Source organism: Phacochoerus africanus, chromosome 1 (assembly GCF_016906955.1).
Source record: "Phacochoerus africanus isolate WHEZ1 chromosome 1, ROS_Pafr_v1, whole genome shotgun sequence".
Taxonomy (NCBI): Eukaryota; Metazoa; Chordata; class Mammalia; order Artiodactyla; family Suidae; genus Phacochoerus; species Phacochoerus africanus.
Genome location: NC_062544.1, coordinates 277,715,197 through 277,739,262, shown reverse-complemented (window position 1 = coordinate 277,739,262; position 24,066 = coordinate 277,715,197). Strand labels below are relative to the sequence as shown.

The following is a 24,066-nucleotide window of genomic DNA, read 5'->3' as shown; positions in this document are numbered from 1 at the left end:
AATTTGAACAGGCAGAGGACAGTACTGTCAACAGGAAGCGTGCCAAGTCTTGTGCATATTCTGATCTGAAAGCAAATATTCCCTTTACCAACTAGTAATTTAAGGATTACAGATCACAGGGACATCTCTGAAAACGTACATGTGTAGGTGGCATGGTCAAGAACGTGAGCAAGCTTTGAAAGCCTGGAGTCCTAGCTCTGTCACTTCCTCACCACAGGATCTTAGGCAAATTAACAATCTCTATGAGCCTCAACTGCCTCCTTTGTAAAATGAAGAGCACCACTTAGCTCCTCATGGTTTAATAAGGAGTAAGGAACTGTGTAATGTTTGCCCAGTGCAACAGACAGATGCTCAGTAAATGTCACTTTACCTTCCACAGGTTGGAGAGACTGGAAGTGGTGATACTGACTCCTTCCAAATTAAACGGTCAACTATACACGAGGCATTTTAGGACCCTCCTAAAAGTTATTTATAGATAAAAGAACTAAATAAAATAATGTATTAAAGATGCAGTTCTCTCACAAATATTTTAAACAGGCTCCCAACCACCTCATCAACTATTAGCTCCTACATGCATCTCCATTCAAGTAAAATACAAAAAATAATAATAATAACCCTACTACGTTCATGTAAAATTCTACTTACGGACTTTTTCATACACATTTTCACTTTTATCATCCTGATTCAAAGTCCAGTAAAGCAAATTCCGCCAGTAGAAAAGATTACTGTGCTTGATATACACATACTCCGTTATGTATACATACTCCTTCCTCAGCCCTTGCTTACTTGAAAAAATGTAGAGCCTGGCTATGGTGGCGGTTTATTGGTGATACCCATGTAAGCAAACCGTTTCTTCAAATAAAATCTTATTCACCTAGAAAAGCTCATAAACCACCAGCATTATCATTTCATCCATATACACACATCCCCCAAGATGTATTCACTTTTCACTTGCTTCTACCAATGTAGAAGTGTGCTCACAAGGGGGTTTTTCTGTTTGTTTTGCTTATTTTTCTAAAAAAGTCTCAGGAAATGGAGACCTTTTGGGTACGCAGGCAACTCTAAATTCAGGAGGCTCAGCACTCTCCTCCACTTGTAAAAGACTGGTTATCATAAGTCAATTATAAATGGAGATAAAAAATAAAACCCTGACACTGACCAAGTCCTAACACCTCTCAGGTACAGTGCCTAGAGTGCTGTGTGCATTATTTTAATCCTCACAACAATTATGGGATAAGTACAATTATGAGGATCGTTTTACAAACAAGAAAACGGAAACCAATGAGACAGTATAAGACCCCAGGATACAATTATTTGTGTTTATATCTGGATTTGCACTCCCATCTAGTTCTAAATAGCTTCTTCCTTTAATCACAAGGCAATATTAATCTTTAATGAAAAACACATTATTGATAGAAATAATTAATATTAAAAGATCACTCAATATCATCCATGTTTAAAAATTTGGGCTTGCGCAGAAAACTCCTGAGACGTATATTTAACAAATATTAACAAAAGAGAATGCAAACAGTGCATAGGATAAAATCCAACTGAAGTATTTACATATGATCATACGTGACAGATATACATATGAAGAAAATAAAGAGACTGAAAACAAAAAGAAGTCCCAAGCACAGACTTCTTAAGTAAAACAAATATAGTAGAAAATTCAGCCAGAAGACCAGGGCTTAATCAGCTTCTCATTATCCAAGTCCAAGGCTTTTCTGCCTTCATCCTTTTTTTCCATGTCAATTAGCCATTCCACCAGAAAATTTTAAAAAATTACGTCTCGGAGTTCCCGCTGTGGTGCAATGGGATCAGCAGCATCTTGGGAGCACTAGGATGCAGGTTCGATCCCCAGCAGCACAGCGAGTTTAGGATCTGGCACTGCTGCAACCTGCAGCTTGGATCTGATGCAGGGCCTGGGAACACCATATGCTGCAGGATGGTCAAAAATGAAAAAAAGAAAAAAAAATTAAGTCTCAAAGTCTATTCCACACCTGACCTTGCTACCATGGGCTATATGAACCTTAGTCAACCCTCTTTCATTGCTAACTCACATCTTTAAGATATAGGTTCAAAGAATTGGGTGTATGATCTATAGGTATGAGTCCTCATAGTAAAATCTATGGATCACTATTCTGACTGAATGAAGTGTCTGTAATCACCCAGCCTTTTCTTTGGGAGTGTGAATACTTTGGCTCATCCCCCTTAAAGCTGTTCTACTCTCCATCTTCCTCATCTCAGAGAATGACAACTACATCCTTACTGTTACTCAAGCCAAAGTTTATCAGTCATCCTTGAAGGCTTACTCACTTTCTTTCTCCAACCCACACACAATCAATCCATTAGCAAAGCCTGTTGGCTTTACCTCAAAAATATACCCAGAATCAGACGACTTATAATCTCAATTGCTAGCACCCTGGTCCAAATAACCACCTCATTTCACCTGGTTAACGGCCCTAGCCCTTGGCCCACGACGGAATTAACAGAGCAAGCTGTCGCCTGGTCACTCACAGGCACAATGTACCAAACATGCCTCTGGGCCTTGACATCGGCTGTTCCCTATGCAGGACACACACTGCACCCCCAGAATTTCATAAGACTTGTTCTCTTCCCATTGTCTGCTCAAGAGTAACTTCCCTAACCATCTCAGTCCCTCCTTCTCCTGCTTGACTGTTTTCCACAGCACACACACCCCCTTCTAATATACTATAAAGTTTTCCTATGTTTATTGTTATCTCCCTAACAGAATGCAAATCCCATGAGAGCAGAGACTCTAGTCTCTGATGTTCACTCATGCAGTCTCTGTCTAGAACACTAACCTGCACATTACAAGTGCTCAAATGTTAAATAAATGAATTAAACATTGACTAAGTACCTGATCGAGAATGTTAAACTTCCAATATCCTATACAATCATCAACAGTGGGGTTTCTTAAAGCATTAAGAGAAGGCAGATTAAAAGGCCAAGGAGGAAGAAAGCATTTTCTCCCCTGCCAAAGTGATTAGAAATCCTAAGAGACTAGGCAAGCATGCTGCCCTTTGTTCATATAAAAATCTCAATGGGCCATGACAGTAAGTACCTGTATCTGGAGCCACTATCTCATCCTACCTATAAACCTACTTCCCTCCATTGTACTAACTCCGTTTCAGAATGTGTTCCAGATTTTAGCTCTGCAATCGTCACCATCCATTTCAGCGTGCAGTTATATGTGATACGGTTGTTTCCACGCAGTCAAAAAGGACAGGCTGGTGTGGGCAAGCAGCACTTCCCTTGGCTCACTCTATACAGTTCAAGCGTCCTGCTGCTATCAAGGCATGAAGAACTCTCCCATCTCTGCCTCTCCATTACACTTGAAGAGTGAGATGTTCCCACAAAACTGAAAGGTTACTTTAATAACTAGCACTTACCAATAGGAGTGCCAGGCACCAATTTTATAGCACATGTACCAGATCACTCCAGCCTCACATAAACCCCCAGACAGCCACGTTAATATCCCCAATTTAGAGATGAAGAAAATCAAGGACATATCAGAGAATTACTAAGGGAGTCCAGAAACATCCTCTGTGAAGAAAAGATGAAGAATGTATCCTTTTACAACAGTCCCCAGGAAAATCTACATAAAAAGGTAGAAATAAATGTAAATCATAAAAGAAATCTGCTGATGAATACAGAAGGAATGATGCAATCAGAGAATCACCTTTATATATTAATGTCCCTAGGGAATGATTACAATGGACGCTAGAACCTTAGGTGCAAGAAAGGTTGATGGGGGACTTTTAACATGAATGGATGAGTCTACCAATATCTACACACAGCGCATATGTATCACTCACCTCTAAAAGGCAGACATGTGCCTCCTGACGCCATGCTATACCCGGGAACACTTGCAAAACAAAACACAACCAGAACCTAATCAAATGTCTGCCCACCAGTTTACAGAAAATAACCAGAATAGAATACACAACACACAGGAAATGACCAACCAAATCCAGAAAGGGAGGAAGGGTAGCAAAGTTATCTCAGAGTTAAAGACCTAACGGGTCATCACATAAATATAACCTGGGGACTTTGCTTGGGTTCAGAATCAAGCAAATCAGCTACAGAGACAATTCTGGACATCTGAACATGGATATCAGATGTTAAAGAATTGCAGTTGGGTATCATAAAGACATTGTGGTTTGTTTAAGCCCTTACCTTTTAGATAGATCTAAATATTTACACGTGAAACTTTATATCTCTATTGGCTTTAGAGTACTTCAGCAACTGATTCAGAATCGTCAAGGGATGCTAAATCCAGAAGACTGCTGGAGAAAAGAATATTCAGCCTCAAGTTTGTCACTTCATAAATCACTTAATAATCACTAGAGGAAAAAAGGAACATTTATAATAGAGCAATCTGCTGGGCATCACCTAAACCAAATGACTGCCTGATATCCCCAACAGTGGGACACACCGACATGCCTACTGATATGATACACTGACATCCCTAAGCAGCATTCCTGCCAACAATGTTTTTCTCTAATCATCTCACTAGACACGTTCAAACTGAGGGATTCTGCAGACCAAAAAGTCTGAACTCTTCCAGGTACCACTGTCCCTAGTAACAAAGACTTAAGAATTAACTGCTCTAGGAGATTAAACACAATCAAACACATGATCCTTCCCTGAATAGTAGGTAACAAGTATTATGATTTTTGGACTAACAAGGTAAATTTGAACACAACCTGAACATTCTATAATTGTATCATATTGATGTCAAATTTGAATGTAATGGCCATGCTACAGTTAGGAAGAAAGCCCGCATTCCTGAGAAAGGCCTGTCAATGATGCCTGCAACTCTCAAATAGCACAGATTGAAAAAAGGAGCAAATAAGGCAAATTCTAACAATTAGTGATCTAGCAGAAAAGCATACAAATGATAACTGAACGGTTCTTGTAACTCTTCTAAAGATGTAAATTCTTAAGATAAAGTTAAGAAAATACAAAATACTCCCGTTAAAACAAAAAATAAAGGCAAGGGGTGGTGGAGATAAAGAGTGGTAAATGTTGATAATTGTTGAAGTTGGGTGATGGGTACAATATGGAAAGTGCATTAAACGAGCTACTTTTATGTATGCTCGAGTCCATGTTCTCACTTGCATAAAATGGGAAGAACATGAACCTCAAGTCAACATCATCATGACAGATTACTAGACAGAAGTCCTGTGGGAAAAAAAGGAAGCATTAAATAACAGTCAATTCTTTCAGGAAAGGTTTGAAGACGACCTATAGATAAAAGCCTACCAAAATGAAGGTATGTTAACTCCGCCAAGACCTCTGCACTTGTTCCTGCTCTTCTGCCCAGTTAATGGCCATGGCTCATCCTGTCACTGGAGTCTCTGCCTAGCCTGAGCACTGTTATGAAAACGGGATTTTGTCCTCTTATCTTGCAGTGTTTTTCTTCAGAGCACTTGCTAGTCTCCCTTATTAGAATGTAAGCCCCCATGAAAGCTGCAACTCTATCCTACGGTTTACCACTATCTTCCCCAAACACACGACAGTGCGGGCAGCTAGGCACTCAAAAAAGACGTGCAATGCTTCCTTCAGTCTAAAGGGACTTTAGCTCTACTACCAGCACAGTGTATACCCCCGATTTCTTTCTCTTTAAACAGATGGCTGTGATGGAAAAAGCACAGCTTCTAGTTTGAGGCTGGCTTTAGGGCCCTGACTTGACCACTTACTGAGCTGTGTGGTACCTTGCTGCTTCAGCTTTTTCATGAATGAAAAAAGGATCACACTATCCAACCCGTAATAGGGCTGAACACTCAAGGAGAGTAACACAGACTCACACACACACACACAAACTCACACATGCACACAGCTTAAACCAGTCACTAAGGTATTACAAGCCATAAGATTTATGGAGGGAGGACACCCAACCAGGTCAACTTGATTTCCTTAATGGTTTTTGTTCTCATCCTACTTGGTTCCAATTTTATGTTCCTGGAAAAACTATTCCTAGAAGAACAGAGGCCAAGAAGTTTTTCATTTTTCCATGAGACTGAGGCCATAAAATGTAAACACAAAAGTCTTCCTGGTAGACCAGATTCTAATTTTCCCGAGAGGCCAAGTCATAAAACAGAAGACCCTGAATTTGGGATGTTTCCTCAGGCAGATACTTTTAGTCAGAATATTCTGAAAACCACCTAAGTTCTCCTCAAGGTTTAAAGAATATAGGATGCTCAAGAAGTAAAAAGTAGAACCATAAACTTGGAAGGACTGGCAGAAATTATGGCCTGAACTGAAGCTAAGAAATGAATATAAAACTGAGGTATGGTGCTGGAGATTACAAACGCAGCTGGATTTTTCTCTTACACTTCAAAGACAGAACAAGTAGGCTGGTGTAAAAACCCAGAGAAGTGAGATCAGAACTGCTTTCCTTGGATGTCAGAAGGTAGGAGATCTTGAATTTACCCGTAGCTTCCAATTATTTCATCCTAATCAGATGAAATATTTAATCGAGGAAATGATATTAGGAGGAATTTCTTTTCTTCCCTTTAATCTTCTGAATTTGCAGACTCTTGGCCCTTGGTCCATACACAAGAACGGTATATCCGAGACCAATGCAGCTGGAAACTGAGGGAAACTTGGTGTCTACGGTTTTCAAGAGAGTATACTTCAATAACTGCTAACAAAACAAAAGTGGTATACTGGCAGCGAAAGAAAGGCCAGACAACCTACTACAGGGCCATATATTTACTCAATAACGGTCAAAGCAGCTTTTTAAATCGACACTTAAGTATACCTTTCCTGTAACATATGCCTGGCAAAGATCTTACCCCAAATTTAGCTTTTCATTCAGCAGCAGAAACTGCTCTTTAATCTGCATCAAACCCAGTACTCAACAGTACTTACATTCGTAATTTGCACATGGGATATCCAACATAAAGCTGGAAACGGAGCAGATATCTGGGACTTGCCCACACGAGGACCTTTCCAGCACCTGAAATCCCAACGCAGCTGAGGCCTGGCCACATCATCAAGGTGGTTCTCATACTGAACTATGGCCACGGCAACCCAGTTGCTGCAGCTCCACTTGGGTTTCTAAACCTGACAATATGAAGGCATTTTAATAGCCAGTGTAGGTGTCAAGGAGATGCTTTCAACACCGAAGTCTAAACAAAGACAAAAACCAGAAGTTCTTGCTGTGGCTCAGCAAGTTAAGAACCCAACATAGTGTCTGTGAGGATGCAGGTTCGATCCCTGCCCTCACTCAGTGGGTTAAGGATCAGGCATTGCTACAAGTTATGGTGTAGGTCACAGATGCGGCTTGGATCTGGTGTTGCCGTAGCTGCGGCAGAGGCCGGCAGCTGCAGCTCTGATTCAACCTCTAGCCTGGGAACTTCCATGTGTCTCAAAAAAAATAAACAAATAAAATAAACAGGACAAAACCAGGAGGTTTTTTTTGTTTTTGTTTGTTTTTGGCCAAGCCCCCAGCACGTGGAAGTTCCTGGAACACAGATTGAACCGGGCCACGGTAGTAACAACACCTCATCTCTAACCCACTGAGCCACCAGGGAACTCCAAAACCAGAAATTCTTGACCCTAGGGCAGAAGCAGACAAATGCCAGTTGATGAGCACTGAGAACACCAGGTGAAGGTGTTATTAACGCCCTGCTTCCGCTTGCAATTTCATTGTAAGTCCTCATCCACACCAACCTCTACTGACATTCCCAAAATGGCAGGGATATCCTTAACTAGGGCATTGTAATCACAGTAAAAATTAGGGGGAGACAGATCAACTGCACCCTGGACTTGAAAACTAGGAAGGAACAAACTGGACCTGAGTTTATTTGCAACTTGCTATTATGTATCTGGAGTGGGAGTGAGGACACAACAAAGACAAAAAGGGAAAGTCAGTCAAGGTAATAACTTGGCTTCCATTCTTTGGAAACATGAAGCCTGGCCAAAAGCAAAATAAAAATATTGTATCATGCCCTTGTTTTATACTCTGACGCCAAGAGCACCTAATTCTTTTCCACAGTAATATTATATTCCAAGATCATGTGTCATATAGGCTAATGTGAACTTCATAGATATACCCTGAGCAAAAAACGTCCTTCTCTAGATAAAGCAGTCTTTTCTAGGAAGCAGTATTTCACACCTTTAAGACTTTAGTCCAGTGGGTGTAAACCAAGCTGTAGTAAGGCCTGCTTAAAACAAGCAATTGCCCAGACATCCAAAGACAAAGTAGACTATCAATTTCTGACAGCTCACATCAAGTCATACCTCAGCCTTTAGCTAAACTCTCTGAAGCCTCTATATACACTTTAGCCTCACGTGGACAAACATAATCCACTAGTCCAAAACTAGAAACTGATACTACTTTTAAGAACTGAACTGAACATGTGTGCCATTTACTAAGTAATCATTAGTCCCACTGTAAATCAATGACCAATTAGCAAGGTGGGTTCTGTCAGTGTGTAAGCAGCAATTTTTGAAACTTAAAATGCTACTGAAAAAGGTCTAAAGGTAATTAAGGATGTCTTTAACAAATATCTCAATCAGAAATTGCAAGGTGGGAGAGCCATATATGACCAACAGATAACATTTCATTAGGTCCATGGTACTTATTAGTTGCCAACATCTTAAAAAACAGACTTCCCAGAATTCCCACTGTGACTCAGTTAACAAACCTGACTAGTATCCATGAGGACATGGAATCCATCCCTGGGCTCAATCAGTGGGTTAAGGATGAACCGTTGCCATGAGTTGCCATGTAGGTCACAGACACAAGATTGGATCTGGCGTGGCTGTGATGTGGTGTAGGCCGGCAGTTACATCTCCGATTTGACCCCTGGCCTGGGAACTTCCATATGCCATAGGTGCGGCAAAAGAAAGACAAGAAAACAAAAAACAAAACAGACTTCCTATAAAATCTGGATTTCTGGCCAGGGATGAGTTAGAAAAAGACAAACTAGCAAAACCAGGCCCACACTTCCCATGGCAATAACAGACTGCAGTCATGAACACCAGCACTACAAGCAACAGTACACACACACACACACACACACACACACACACACACACACACACACAGGAGCTCTTCCATTTCGTCACTGGCCCACCCAACCCCTTCGAGTCTTGAATTACAACACTCCAAACTATGACAAAATAATCTAAGGTTGATTCATACTTACCCAGTTTTTAAAACATCACAGTTAAAAGAATTCAACATATGACCTATTTCTTAGGCAACTTTGTTAAACAGCTTTTATGAACTCATGAATACATTTACACTTCACACTGTCATTTCCAAACAAAATGAAAATGATTTATAAGTTACCAGCATTAGTATTCAATCTTCTTGGTCACGCTGTTTCCTCACCCACTATACACTCACACACTCTATCTCACACACACTCACACAATTTCTCAACTCTGCTTTATACAGTGCACACAAAACCCTGTATCATTCAATATTTCATTATGCAGCTTCTGAATAAAATAATCAGGTACAAAAATAGTCACAAACTAAGTCTGAAACAAAGTTGAACTTAAAGACTGACAGTTCACATACACATCAAAGAAAAAAGGTGCATTCTCTTATGAGCAGTAATATTTTAATCTTGGATCACAGGTACCCCTGGCTTACAAGACAATTACTAGGAAAAAAAAAAAATCAAGCAAGCATGTTAATGAAGTACATACATTTCAGCAACACAGGCTATAATGCAAAATAATGCTGTTTTAATTCCTTTAGAGAAATAAGCTTTGTACCAGTAGGAATAGAAAAAAGTCTTAATATCGCCATCTGAAAAGAGAAAGACATGTAGCAGCAGAACTATGATCTATTTGCTCAATGTGTTGATTTTACTGAAAAGAGTCATCCTGTCAACTATACCCTAATAAAATTCTAAAAATAAAAAATAAATAATTGTATAATGTTCTTCTGTGATCAGGAAAAAAAAGCCCTTTGCTGTACAGCAGAAATTGTCAGAACACTGTAAGTCAACTATACCTTAATGAAAAGTTGTTTTAAAAAGTCATTCTGAAGTTTTAACAATTTGGCAGCCAGCAATCAAACATTTACTGAAGATCAAAATACCAAGTCTTCCTCCTCTACCTGCCTCAAATCGCCTTGACACTTTATAGCCTACCTGAAGAAATTCTTTTCTTTAGATTTTCCCTATTCACTTTCCCCAACCTCCTCACTTGAAAAACACATTGTCTACCTAAGTACTAGTTATGGAGGGTCAGTTGAGAGTGATGAACGTGAAGCCCAGAAGCAAATAGTTTAGTTCTCAAAAAGGAATCCCAGTGCACTCGGCGGGGCAAAGGCTAGTAGCTGCTGGACAAAGGCTACATGTCTGCCTGACAGAGAGGCCATGCTAAGGGATGGGGTTCATTCATGGGACCCCTCAAACATACATTCTACAGCTCACAGGTGCAAAACCACGACCTTGCTTAATTAGCCTGCAAGCTGTCATGCAGCATAGCATGGCTCATGTTTACTAATTCAAAATTTTTTGAGCAAAGACTATATTCCAGGTTTGACTCAGTCTTGGATTCTAGTAGCTGATATATATAATAAATGTAGCTTTTGGAGTCTCTTCATTAATAAAGTGGGAATAACAGAAACTAGACAATAAAGTCTGATAACTTTCCCGAGGTCCCAAAGCTACTTTAATGTCATATTGAACACCTACTACCTCCAAGGGCATGTCATCATTTTATCAACGAAAACTCTCCAACTGAGGGATCAGTCCCATTTTACGGACAAAGAAATGAGGACCCAGAAGGGTTAAGATTCCGAGGAGGTAGCTGCCAGCAACTAAAACCAGGTTCACCGACTCTCAAGTTCCTTCTGCTCTCCCAGGGCCAGTTCTTTGCTTATTCCAACATAACACAGCCAGGGTCTTCATTTCAGATCTTATGTTCTTCTATGATTCATTTAGAAAACAAAAATCAGAGCACATACTTAGGCAGAAGCCTTTGTATCCAAAACAATCATATCCAAAAGTAATAAGTAAAAAAGGAATTAAAGCTGAAACAGGAAATCAAAAAAAAAATCATACATACATACCTTAAACATTTTATTTACATTTAACATTTAAATGTATTCATTTGGCAATCTAAATATGGGGGTCAAGAATCGACGACGTGGAGCTCCTTGCTGACAGAGGTTCCTTCTGCTTGATCTAAACATTATCTATAAATGCATCATCTACAACCTCCAGTTCAGTTTCATTAAAGTGGAAAGCTTTAAGAAATCCTTGTCCAAGTTGTGGCGCATTGGAAACAAATCCGACTAGGAACCATGAGGTTGCGGGTTCAATTCCCAGCCTTGCTCAGTGGGTTAAGGATCTGGCGTTGCCATGAGCTGTGCTGTAGGTCGAAGACATGGCTCAGATCTGGTGTTGCTGTGGCTCTGGCATAGGCCAGCAGCTATAGCTCTGATTAGACCTCTAGCCTGGGAATCTCCATTATGCTGCGGGAGCGGCCTTAAAAAGACAAAAGACAAAAAAAAAAAGAGAGAGAAAATCCTTGTAAAGCAGTGTACATACAGAATCAGCCTGGACTACTGTTATTCTTCCTCCAAAACTTTTAGTTATTACAGCCATAGCTAATTCCACAGCCATTATTTCAGTGACTCACCTTTATCAAATTTTTCCAAAGACTCCAACTTGGTTTTCAGGGGGGAAAAAGAGCTTGCACTCATTTTGCCAGTTTACATATGTAAATTATTATATAAGCAAGATTACTTGTCATGAAATAGTCCTAGAAACCAACCCAACTTCTGAAAAGCATACAACTCGCCAAGTGCAGTGTACTGACTGGAAAGCAACTTACTAGCACAAGAGGTCAGTGTGCTATCTCACATTCAAGAACTTTTCTAGACAGATGAGGGCAGGAATCCCCACAAGGCAGCTAAGTGGGCATTGACCTTATGTGCAAAGCAGGGCAGGGGACAGACATGACCCTCGGGAACATGTAACCTACCAAAGGAGAGATGAAACATTCACCAATTAAAGGTACTATTAAATGTCAAGTCCAAAGGAAAGACTACACTCTATAACAGCGCAGGTTCTCAACATTTGCTTCATTTACCAAATGAGTTAAAATGCATGGGAGGCATGTCTTCATGGAGATTGCAGGGTAAAACAGGAGGGCATTTCAAGGAAAGCAATGGGACACAGGCACTGAAAAAAATAAAAGGGAATGGTATTTATAGGGATCTACAGCAATTTTCTTTACTAAGTACTATGAAGAGATGAGGTTAAAATTCAAAGAAAAAAAAGTTGGATACACAAACTTCATTCTTCCTATCTTTGAAAAAGAGCACATTTCTGAATGTGCTGTAATTTGGCAATGGTGTTGACACAATCAACTGATATGGGAAGGTAATGAAGTAAACAAAAAGGCATCCCTATATGATGCTTGGTAACAATGCTTTGTGTTATTTCCTTGCTAAAAATGCATTCCTATTTCTTTCAAAGTATCTCGAGACCTTAAATTTTTGCACTCCAAAAAGCGTATCTGACAGGCATTAGTTGTCCTCCCCTCAACAGTATGTTAGAAAGACCATCTAAGAAACTGTAAGAATCCAAGCAAGAAACATAAGTGGTTCAATTAGGGTAGAGACTACATGGGATCGAGACTGCAGGAATAGAACAGTTGGATTTGTTCAGCCCCAGGTGACAGAACACAGAAGTCACAAAGAGAAATAAAGTAGACAAGTTGAGGGCTAGGCAACTCAGTTTGAACCACTCTGTTTGCAGTGCCAAGGGAATATCCAGGAGGCTACACAACCAGCACAAAAGAGTACAAAATGTCAGTTTTTGGCTTGTTAAAAAAAAGGGCAAATCATGTGACAAACTATATGAATGCAAAGGTTTAGTATATAAAAGGAGGGAAAGGAAGGAATCAAAGCAGAAATATCAGAAGATAGCACCATAAGAAGCTAAGATAAATGTTGAACCTAGGAATGTATGTATCTAAATCATGCTAAAATGTATGCTAAATCAGGGTCAGCACATTTCATCTGGAAAGGACCGGATAATAAACACAAACAAATGAACAGTGTTATGTTCCAACACACATGCACTTATAGACTCTGATATCTGAATTTCATGCAACTTTCATGTCATAAGGCATTCTTTTAATTTTTTTCCCCAACTATTTAAAAATGTAAAATCTTGGAGTTCCCATCGTGGCTCAGTGGAAACCAATCTGACTAGGTTGAGGGTGGCCTCACTCAGTGGGTTAAGGATCCAGCGTTGCCATGAGCTGTGGTGTCGCAGACGCAGCTCGGATCTGGTGTGGCTGTGGCGTAGGTCGGCAGCAACAGTTCCAATTAGACCCCTAGCCTGGGACTCTCCATATGCTGCGGATGCGGCCCTCAAAAAAAAAAAAAGACAAAAAAAAATGTAAAATCTGGAGTTCCCGTCGTGGCGCAGTGGTTAACGAATCCGACTAAGAACCATGAGGTTGCGGGTTCGGTCCCTGCCCTTGCTCAGTGGGTTAACGATCCGGCATTGCCGTGAGCTGTGGTGTAGGTTGCAGACGCGGCTCAGATCCCACGTTGCTGTGGCTCTGGCGTAGGCCGGTGGCTACAGCTCCGATTCAACCCCTAGCCTGGGAACCTCCATATGCCGCGGGAGCGGCCCAAGAAATAGCAACAACAACAACAACAACAACAAAAAATGTAAAATCTTTTCCTTAAACTCACAGGCTATACAACTGCAGGTGACATGTTGGATTTGGCCTTTAAACCACATAGTTTGCCAACTCCTGCTCTAAGTTACAGCAACAACAGCAATAATAGGACTGGATTAACTGTCTTTCCCCAAACTTCTGAGGGTAGTATTTCCTTTAGATAAATTTGTAACTTGCAGATATCTCATTAAAGATTAATGATTTACTTAAATCTAACCAATTCCTTAAATTGGATTCCCCTAAGAGAGAAATTACACGTATTGGTAACAATCCCTGTTGTTTAGAACTGCCTTCCACTAAAAAGATGTTAAGATCTATTTCTTAACTTGAACAGATAAAGTCTATCTGTATTACAAATATAGCGAACATACCAGATGAGAAATATTACTTTAGAATTCCCTCACTGCTTTCAAACTCTTAATTTTCTTTAACGTGATTTTATAATCGAAAAGTGAGATGATTGAATATCAGTCTGCATATGAAACACCTGGATTTTAAAAACCAGCCAACATCTGTATTGAATGTGTGCATAACAAATAACAAGAGCAAAAGATGTGGTGCAGAATCTCAAACTGCTGACAAAAAGTCTTCATCCATACAAACCGTGTCTGGTGAGGAAGGACTCCTTACCCCCAAGCCACTCCTTGCACCTTAGTTGTAGCTCAGGGGCAGGAACAGGACTCCTTCTTCAATCACTTGCTGCGGCAATAAGCTGTAACCCAAGAAAACTTTAGTACCAAATCAAAGTACAACATTGCCCACAAGCCTCACGTCTTTCAATACTGGGTAACTATTCGTCTTTTAGGGCTGCACCTGCAGCATATGGAAGTTTCTGGAATATGGGTCAAATCGGAGGGGCAGCTGCAGCCTATGCCACAGTCACGGCAGATCTGAGCCACAACTGTGACCTACGCTGTAGCTCGCAGCCAACAGAGGATCCTTAACCCACTGAGCGAGGCCAGGGATGGAACCCACACCCTCACAGCGACAAGGTGGGTCCTTAACCTGCTGAGCCACAATGGAACTCCTGGCTGGATAACTATTTTAAGCTGTCTGATTTCAAGTAGACAAAATGCAAAGGGTAATTATTAAAGATATAAGCTGAGCTGTTAAGGGAGGGTCCATGAGAGGGCAAAAAAGACTCCCAGCCATCTGACAGAACAAAAATGTTTCCATGGAAACTTCTGTCTGCCACCACCTGACAGCAGAAGTATCACTAGTTTCTAGTTATCAAATATTGCCAAGCAAGCCAAGCCACAAGGACCTCAGGGTGGTCAGTCCCATACTTGAGCTCATTAGCACCCTATGCCTCCAAAAAGTTACCTAAAGTGCAAACATTTTGTAGGAATTACTTTCAGACGCTCCTAAATATGGATGCAACTCTAGGAGACACAACTTTTGCCATGATTTCTAATCACAAAGGCTTGCCTGAGAGAAATAGAAGAGACTCTTCACTGCATAATCAGAAAACCTACTGCTTTGGACATTTTAGGAACTAGAGTATCACTAGACTTCTAAATTTATAAAATCCAAGTCATAAAATAAACACGGTACACCATAAAATTACTTACAAAGAACTCTTTCAATGAGTTACCTTGAAAATTTAAGATATCTGATTTTCAATGAAATTAAAAAACGAGGGATATGGAACATCAAATAATTTCTAAAATCTGTTTTAATGAAAAGAATTTAAGGGTCCCAAAATAGCTATCTGCTTTTTTTTTTTTTTTGGTCTTTTTAGGGTCACACACTCAGCATATGGAGGTTCCCAGGCTAGGGGTCAAATCAGAGCTGTAGCCACCAGCCTACACCACAGCCACAGCAACTGGGGATCTGAGCCACGTCTGCAACCTACGCCACAGCTCCCGGCCAACACCAGATCCTTAACCCACTGAGCGAGGCCAGGGATGGAACTAGCATCCTCATGTTTTGCTAGTCAGATTTGCTTCTGCTGAGCCACGACGGGAACACCCGCTATCTGCTTTTTCATTCCTTTTAGAAAAATATATACAAGAGAATATATACATAGTAATGCTATTTTACTGCACACACCTGTACTCATTTAGAACTGAACTAATTATTACCTAAACCATTAACCTTTAATTCATGTAAAAATTCCTGAGTAGCAGTGAGCAAATTTCAGGAAAATTTCAGGAAATGTTCCCAGGATGTTCACAACTCTAAATATGCCAACTATGACCATCCTCTGGGCAAATATGAAAAGACGTGATAATTAAAATGTTCCTAAGTCACCAAAAAGTATAAATCTCCTGCAGAGCATCTTTTTTTAACCTCAAAATTCCTCTTCCTGAGACCAACTCAAATGTAAAAATTTTCTACAAAGTTCACTTAAGCCTTTCCTGGGCTTCTCAACACAGTATGCGGCTTTAAAATTCACAACTTGGCAATTCAGCCTATCTATTACCTAGCTGAAATTAAACACTAATCCTTGAAGTTTAATTTCAAAGCAAAAATGAAAGGACATAAGCCATGTCTCAGATTCTCAAAGGAAGGGACCTCTGAAGTCAGTGCCAGACCTCTTCCACCAGGGGCACGACCCCTCCTCTATCTACCACTGTAAGAGGTCAGGGTGGAGGTGGAGAGAAAAGGCCAGCATCTCACAGGCGGTTCTTCCCCGTGCTGAACTGAGATGGCCTGGGGCCCTGCAGCTTGTGGTCATTCCTACGCAGCTATCTCCTTCCACACGACAACAAGTGTTTGCCTGTTTGCCGGAAGCAAATAAAACTCCTGGGGCGCTATCTGATACAGGAATGACAAGACTTTTCAAAACCTTTTTATTCTGGAGACTCCTCTACAAATGGTCTAAAACTGGTCTAAGCAATCGCCTTTCCAAATGGCTTTAGTCATCACCTATACAGGCCTGGTTTCACAACGCCCATTACTATATCAACTTTCAGAACTTAATCACACTTTTACTTACTCTTCATGCCAAAAGAAAAGTCGTGGGAAATATAAAAATAATACTTTATACATACACGTAATAAAATCCAAGCTAAATGGTACCAGCAAATAAATTTCTTCTTCAAAGGACAAGTTCATAAGTGCACTAACTTCAAAGTGTGACAAAAGCAGAGACTCATAATTGACTCCCAACTGCAAACTGAGAAAAAGCACTAAGGGACTAACATGCAGCTGTCGAGTTCAGTTAAGAACTCATTCCACATACACCCTGAAATCTTTCGATGGGGACTCCCACAGACACTGTGCTGCAATGCAGTGGGTCTCCAACACAAGAGATGCTCTGAGAGCCTCAACACAGCATCTTCATCTTAAATTTAAAATCTCTTGTATGTTCAACTTTAAGGACTCTGCACTATAGGTCATAAGAAAAACAGTAGGGGGATGGAAAATATAATCTGAAGACTAGGAATGTTCCTCAGGCTTATAAGTGCCATGGAAAAGAAACAGAGACTCTGGGAATTAAAAGAAAATGCTGCAAAAATTAGTCTCTCAACTTCCATGTTTGTAACAGTTCCTCAATTTCAAGACTTAAAATTGTGGAGTTACATACACTAGGCTATCTGCAGCAGAACCACAAACCATGCATATTAACAGGGAGGTCTCCCCAAAGCCTGTCAAAGATATACAAGCTCTAGGTGCAAGTGTTCATTCATCTTCCTCAAAGTATTGATCTTATTTTAGAATTCAATTTTCCCTAATTGAAAGCAAGCAAAACTGTTCAAAACCAGGAAGTCTGTTTGTTACACATTGACAACCTATTCAAAAACAAATTTGTGAACAATAACAAAAAAAGAGAAATTTTTTGTTGTTTCATCTCACTTTATTTAGGTCAAGGATCTCTTCAACACAACTTCACCACTGTTACAATGTCCTCTATCTGTAGCCATGGAGGCCTCGCCTCCAGGGAGGAGTTCACCTTGATTATCTGCAAAGGTTCCCCCCCCCCCACCCGTCTGCCCTCTTGCCAGGATTTCAAGGAAGGTTAACTGAATTATTATTTTAACCAATCTACACTATGTGGCTTGTCTGAACTGGAGTAAAAAAAATACATGCTCCACACCAAAGATCATGAATACTGGTTGTTACAGGATACAAAAACAGTAAGTAACACACGTAAAGGAAATACATTTAACTAATATACCTGACGCCCTGTTAACAAATGTACAGTGCTTGGCAACTATGCTAAAGACAAAAAAAAAGTTCAGAGTTTTCACATCAAGGGTTTATGAAATGAACAAATACTACATCTATGCACCGACTCTTTCCTGATACCTGTTTCCTCCCTAAAACAAGGTGAAACAAAAGAAATTTCAATGACTGCACTTGCCAGGTTCTGATAAATTCTAAAAAGCATAAGTAAAAGGATAAGGGAGAACTTTAAACAATTTCCACATAATTAAATATGCTTCTTTTACGTTAACATGCTTTTTTCCCCTTCATTGTTTCTGCTCTCTTTTAGTAGTATATGCTAATACAGAGAAAGAAGAGCCAAGAAAGAGGTAATATTCAAGAGGCTAAACAATGCAATCTTACCATCTCCCAAATTCAGGGGGAATAAGCCTGGGGACACAATGGCGTGCCTCACCAGACTCTAGACCTGCTCAAGAGGCCCCGACTGGTATCCTTCCCCACTTTACAGTGTGCAAACAACGAAACGACTGTCTATGCTCTGTGATTGGTGGTTTTTCAATGGCGCTTGGACCAAGACCCCAGGCTTTAAGTTCAACCAAACTCCCCAACAGCTCTTCTTCAAAACTGACCCAAAACATAAAAATGTGCCCAAACCAAGCCTCTGGCGCTGTAAGGAGGCTACGTTTCTAAAGTTCGAACATAGTGGTTATTTTTTTTGCTGTTATTATACCTGGAAAGAAGAAGAAGGGAAAAAAAAAAAAAAAAAAAAGCATATGCCACACTCTACGTTACCGAATCCACGGAAGAATGGGGATTTGGGCGACGGCTTGAGAAGTACCTGACCCAGAACAGAGAACGAAGAGCTGCCTCCAGGCCGCGGGTCCCCTGTCCTCGGCCACACCATTACCTGAAGTGAGCGGGCTGCAGGATCGCTTAGCATCCCTCCAAACCTGAAATCCCTACCTCAAGAGCAATCAAAAGCAGGGGGAGCAAAGTTTCTTCCAGAAGGCGCACAAAAAAAGGCCACAACTTGGATGAATGAAACTGTGCTAAGGGCACCCGGAGCAGGATTTTCGCTGAAGTCAGAAAAAGAGAAGTCAAAAGATTTCTTTTAGCATGAGAGCTGGTTCTACGCGACCGTGGTCCAGACAACTGCACAAACACGCTTTGCAGAAGGTTTTATTGAGCGCGGACAGTTCCGGGGCTGCCGGCGGGCGCTAGAGTGGAGGCGGCGGCGGCGAGGCGGAGGCAGAGGCGGGTGGGCGGCGGAGCTGCGCCGGAGCAGGCGGCGGCGGGGCCGGCGACGAGGCTGCTTCCCGACGGCGGGCGCGGGGCCGGACGCTGGCGCGTGTCCTCCCGCGGACCTTCCACTGGACCCCCGTGGGCTGCCCCGCCCCCCAACCCCCGCCCGCCAGCCAGCCAGCCAGCCTGCCCGGCGGCCGCGTGCGAGGCACACCCTCCCGCGGCCGCGCTCCCGCGTCGGCACACCCCCGCCTCCCGCGCGCACGCGGCCTCGCCAAGCCGGCCGGCCGGCCGGCCCCACGCATCCCCTCGGCGCGGGCGCCCGCCGCCCGCCCCGGCCCCGACCCCCTCCCGGCCGCGCGGGGAGAGCGGGGGGCGGCGGCCTAGCGGCCACTGGGACACCCGCGCGAGAAGGCGGGCTCTGAGGGGAAGGTCACTTACCCGCTGCATGGCTTTCAGAATCAAAGCCAGCTCGTAGCGGGGCATGCCCGAATGCACAGCGCGCGGCTCCTCACGGAACCGTCTCCCGGGATGAAAGAGGGCGGGAACCGCGGGGACCTGGCGGACCGCTGGACCGGAAGGCTCCCAGGCGGCGAAAGCACGCTCCGGCCGCGCGAGCCCGGGCTTAAAGGCTCTGGCAGCTGCGCAGACGGGCCGCCACGCCCCCTCTCCTAACCACGCCCCCCTGCGCGCCACGCCACGCCCCCTCCTTAAGGCGGCCGCGCCGCGCCCCCTCGACAGCCCTGCTCTCTGCGGTCGGCAGCCAGCGAGGGGACCAGCACCCTGGCCAGGCAGCCGCTGCAGCAGGGCAGCACCGCGGGTCCCCTCTGCGAGCTGCCAGCGGGAGCTGCACACGCCCTCCGACCCTGCAGCTGCCGCTGCCGCCGCGCTTGCTACGTATGGTTCTCGAACCAGCTGGAACTTTCCATGCCTTCCGTCTCATCCTGGGCGACGAGCGAGCGAGCGTGCGCCCCCGTGTGCGCGTGCGCTGCGGTGCGGTCTGGTCTGTGCGCGCGCCCTTACCCCGCGACTCTTAAGCGTGAGGGGCCTGCCTTGTCGGTGACCGCTGTTCTCTGCACGGGGTCTCTGCCGGACCCCAAGCTCTCGCCACCCACGGCCGCGCATCCGGGTTCCGGAACGTTCCCGCTTCGGTCTGCGCCCCCGCGCAGCGCCCGCGGGGTACACCCGGGGCGTACTGCCCCTCCCGCCTCTGCCCACAGCTCGGTGTTCTAGCGCAGCCGCTAGCGCGGCCTCCCGGGGCCCCTTCCCCAGCGTGGTGGGCGTCAGGCGCAGGCTGTGGGCCACCCGGCTCGGGTCGTATCCCATCCCTCGCCGGCTGCCTGACCTCGGGCAGGCTCTTAGGAAAAGGGGGATGTGAAGGACACCTCCTTCTCGTGATTGCGATGCTTCCGAGTAAGTTGATGCTCGTAAACCGCTGAGAAAGATGCCTGCACACACCAGCATTTGTTGTATGAGCGCGGCCTGACCCACGTGTTGTTGTCAAGGGCAGGCTAATACTTGGGCTCGAACCAATATTCTTTAAATGTTTATTGGGCGTTCATTTAGGGAACAGGCTAAATGCTCGGTAAGTCATTCAGTAACCATCTGGGATCGTGCGTGCCCTGGAAGGAGCAGTCTCTTGCCTTCCCCCTTACTCCCACCCCCACCCTACCCAAACACGCACACAGATCTCACCTCTCCCTCCAGCCTTTGGCTCTACTTTCCCTGGCCGGAGGTGTACTAAATGCATTGTTTTCCGGCTCCATTCCTTAAAGATTGATCTCCTTGCAACTGTCGTCCTCGCCCACGCTTGCCCCACAGAAGCGTCTATAGGCGAAGTATCTGTCAACTTTAGTGTTATAAGAAGTAAAACTTACTGAGCACTTATTACGCGTCAGGCAAGACACCACTTTAACATGTGTCTCGTAAAATTCTCACAACAGCGCTATGAGGCAAGAACTATTATTAACCCCACCTAAGGGATTTAGAAATACAGGCTCGCAGAGGTTATGTAACTAGCCCCAGGTCAGATAGTAACAGACAAAATTTGGGTCCAGACTGTATGGAGGCTGGGCTCATACTCGCAGTCCAGCTTCCGGTTCTCCATTCGCACAAATTAATGTGCTGGTATTATTGGGTAGATTTACCATGTACTCTATGTAAATCAAGAATAGAGTCCCTTTGTCACCTTATCCAGACAAATTATTATTTCTCATCCCCCACCTCCCATCTGCCGCCAAGATAAAGAGGATTTGAACACAATCTCTTCTGTGATATATGGATTACATTTTCTTTTCCTGGACTTCACCACCACCCATATTTTTGCAAAAAGAAACAATACAGGTATCAATACAAATGACCTGGTGAGTGTAATTTAACTTTCGGTTAAAAAAAATAGAATATTGTAAATAAATAACAGAAGGAAGCAAGGAATTTCTGGGCCTTCAGAAGAGAGTTAGAGGTTTTGCAGGAAGGTCCCTTCTTCGGCTCCTCCCCCCCCCCCAATCAACAACATGTCCCCCTTTGAATGAGAAAATAAGGACCGCAAAGGAATATGCCAAGCCAAAGACCAGGGCAATACCATGAATTGACTTCAGCTTTTAGCATTTGCCCTTGGAAGTGCCATAGTTCCCCCTAAGGTGTCCAGAGGTGAGAGAATCTGGCTTCTTCCTCTATACCGCCCTCTAACCTGACAAATAGTGTAAGGAAATTGGCGAGACTGCACATTACTGCGGCACAGTCAGCACCTCCAGCTCCCGCAATCTGGTGGCTGCTCAAGGGCTCATCCCATTTCTCCTGAAAAGGAGAAAAAGGAAACCTGTATTCCTTTGATTATTTGAAATGCTGGTTACAACATGCCTCCTGCAGGTGAAATTTGTAAACAAGTATCCCATATTCTGTAGCTGTTCCATCTTTTTTTTTTTTTTCCTTTTTGGTTGTTAATAAACTTTACACACCCTCAACTTTTTTTTTTTTTTAAGCACATTAGCAAAATGCTTGGGGTGGGTTCAGTAAAAATTAATAAAATCTTAACTCTGCTGCAAACTTAGTGTCTTCCTACTGTAACTATAAATGTACATTCACCAAAAAGATTTTTTAATTTTGTACTATAGTCATTATTTAGAATTATAAAACATTTCTGCAGTATTCATGTATTAATTTTCAAAATTACTCTGATACTTATGAATATGTTTAACCAAGAAGGTGAAATATTTATATATTGAAAACTACACAGCATTGATGAAAGAAATTAAAGCAAACTCAAATAAATGGAAAGATATCAAAAGAATTTTTTTTTAGGGCTTCATGAACTCCCAGAAATTCTTTTTTTTCCTTTGTTTTTTTATAGGGCCACATCTGAAGCATATGGAAGTTTCCAGACTAGGCAATGAATCGAAGCTGCACCTGTTGGCCTACACCACATCTACAGCAACATCCAATCTGACCACAGTTTACAGCCAAGCCAGATTCCTGACCCACTAATTGAGACTAGGGACCAGACCCACATCCTCATGGATATTAGATTCTTAACTCGCTGGGCCACAACAGAACTCTTTAATATTGTTAAAATGCCAATACTACACAAAACAATCTACAAATTCCATGCAACCCCTGTCAAAATATCAATGACAGGAGTTCCTGCTGTGGCGCAGTGGGTTAAAGATCTGGCATTGTCTCTGCAGCATCTTCGGTCACTGCTAGGGTATGGGTTCCATCCTCGGCCCAGTGCAATGGGTTTAGGATCCAGCATTGCCACAGCTGGGGCATAGGTCAAGGCTGTGGCTGAGAGTCCATCCCTGGCCCAGGAACTTCCACATGCCTTGGCTGCAGCCCTAAAAAAAAAAAAAAAAAAAATCCCAATGACATTTTTTAGAGAATTTTTAAATCCCAAATCTCTGGAATTTCAAAAAACTCTGACTAGCCATAGCAATTTTGAGCAAGAACAAAGCTGGAGGCATCATACGTCCTGACTTTAAGTTATACTACAAAGTTACAATAATCAAAAGAGCACTGGCATAAAAAAAAAAAAAAAAAGAGGCCAATGGAAAAGGTTAGTGAGTCCAGAAGTAAATCCACAGGTAGAAGTTCAAATGAAAATCAGCTGATCTTCAACAAGGGTCCAAGAGTACACAGAGGAAAGGATAGTCTCTTCAATCTATGGTGCTGGGAAAACTGGATATCCACTTGCAAAATAATAAAATTGGACTCTTACACCACACACACAAATCTATTCAAAATAGGTTAAAGTCGTATATATAAGACTTGAAACCGTAAAACTCCTAGAGGAAAACATAGGGAAGAAGCTTCTTGACATTGGTCTTGGTAATAATTTCTTGGATATGCCACCAAGAGCAAACAGAGACACATGGGATTGCATCAAACTAAAAATCTTCTGCACAAGAAGGAAATAATTAACAAAATGAAAAAGAAACCTGCAGAATAGGAACAAATATTTGCCAGCTACATATCTAATAAGGGGTTAATATCCAAATATGTAAGAAACTCATACAACTCATAACAATAAATAAATAAACAACCTAATTTTTTAAATGGGCAAAGGAACTTAATAGACATTTCTCTGAAGAAGAAAATACAAATGACCCACAGGTACAGGAAGAGATGCTGGACGTCCCTAATGATCCGGGAATGCAAATGAAAGCCACAGTGAGATAGAACCTCACACCTGTTAGGATGACTATTTCCAAAAGTCCAGAGTTGAGAGTTCCCTCTGTCGCTCTGTGGTAACAAACCCCACTAGTAACCATGGGGATGCAGGTTCCATCCCTGGCCTCACTCAGTGGGTTAAGGATCCAGCATTGCTGTGAGCTGTGGTGTATGTGGGTTGCAGATGTGGCTCAGACCCAGTGTTGCTGTTGGCTGTGGCTGTGGTGTAGGCTGGCAGCTAGAGCTCCAATTTAACCCCTAACCTGGGAACTTCCATATGCCACAGGTGCAGGTGTGGAGAAATGGGAAACTTGTATGCTGTTGGTAAGAATGTAAATTGGT

General features: G+C 42.7%; 2 protein-coding genes across 2 annotated transcripts in view; both read right to left on the bottom strand.

The window, feature by feature from the left end:
- The window catches only part of SLC5A3 (solute carrier family 5 member 3), a 34,795-nt gene extending 15,164 nt beyond the window's left edge, over positions 1-19,631 (bottom strand). The window contains exon 1 of the mRNA XM_047795858.1: positions 19,501-19,631. The gene's annotated coding sequence lies outside the window, so the exon portion shown is untranslated. The remainder of the gene's footprint in view (positions 1-19,500) is intronic.
- MRPS6 (mitochondrial ribosomal protein S6) overlaps positions 1-20,385 on the bottom strand; it is a 68,965-nt gene extending 48,580 nt beyond the window's left edge. The window contains exons 1-2 of the mRNA XM_047753423.1: positions 20,083-20,385; positions 19,501-19,974 (exon numbers count right to left, since the gene is read on the bottom strand). Coding sequence (XP_047609379.1) covers positions 19,501-19,974; positions 20,083-20,385 — 777 coding nt within the window. The remainder of the gene's footprint in view (positions 1-19,500; positions 19,975-20,082) is intronic.
- Between the last annotated feature and the right edge of the window lie 3,681 nt (positions 20,386-24,066).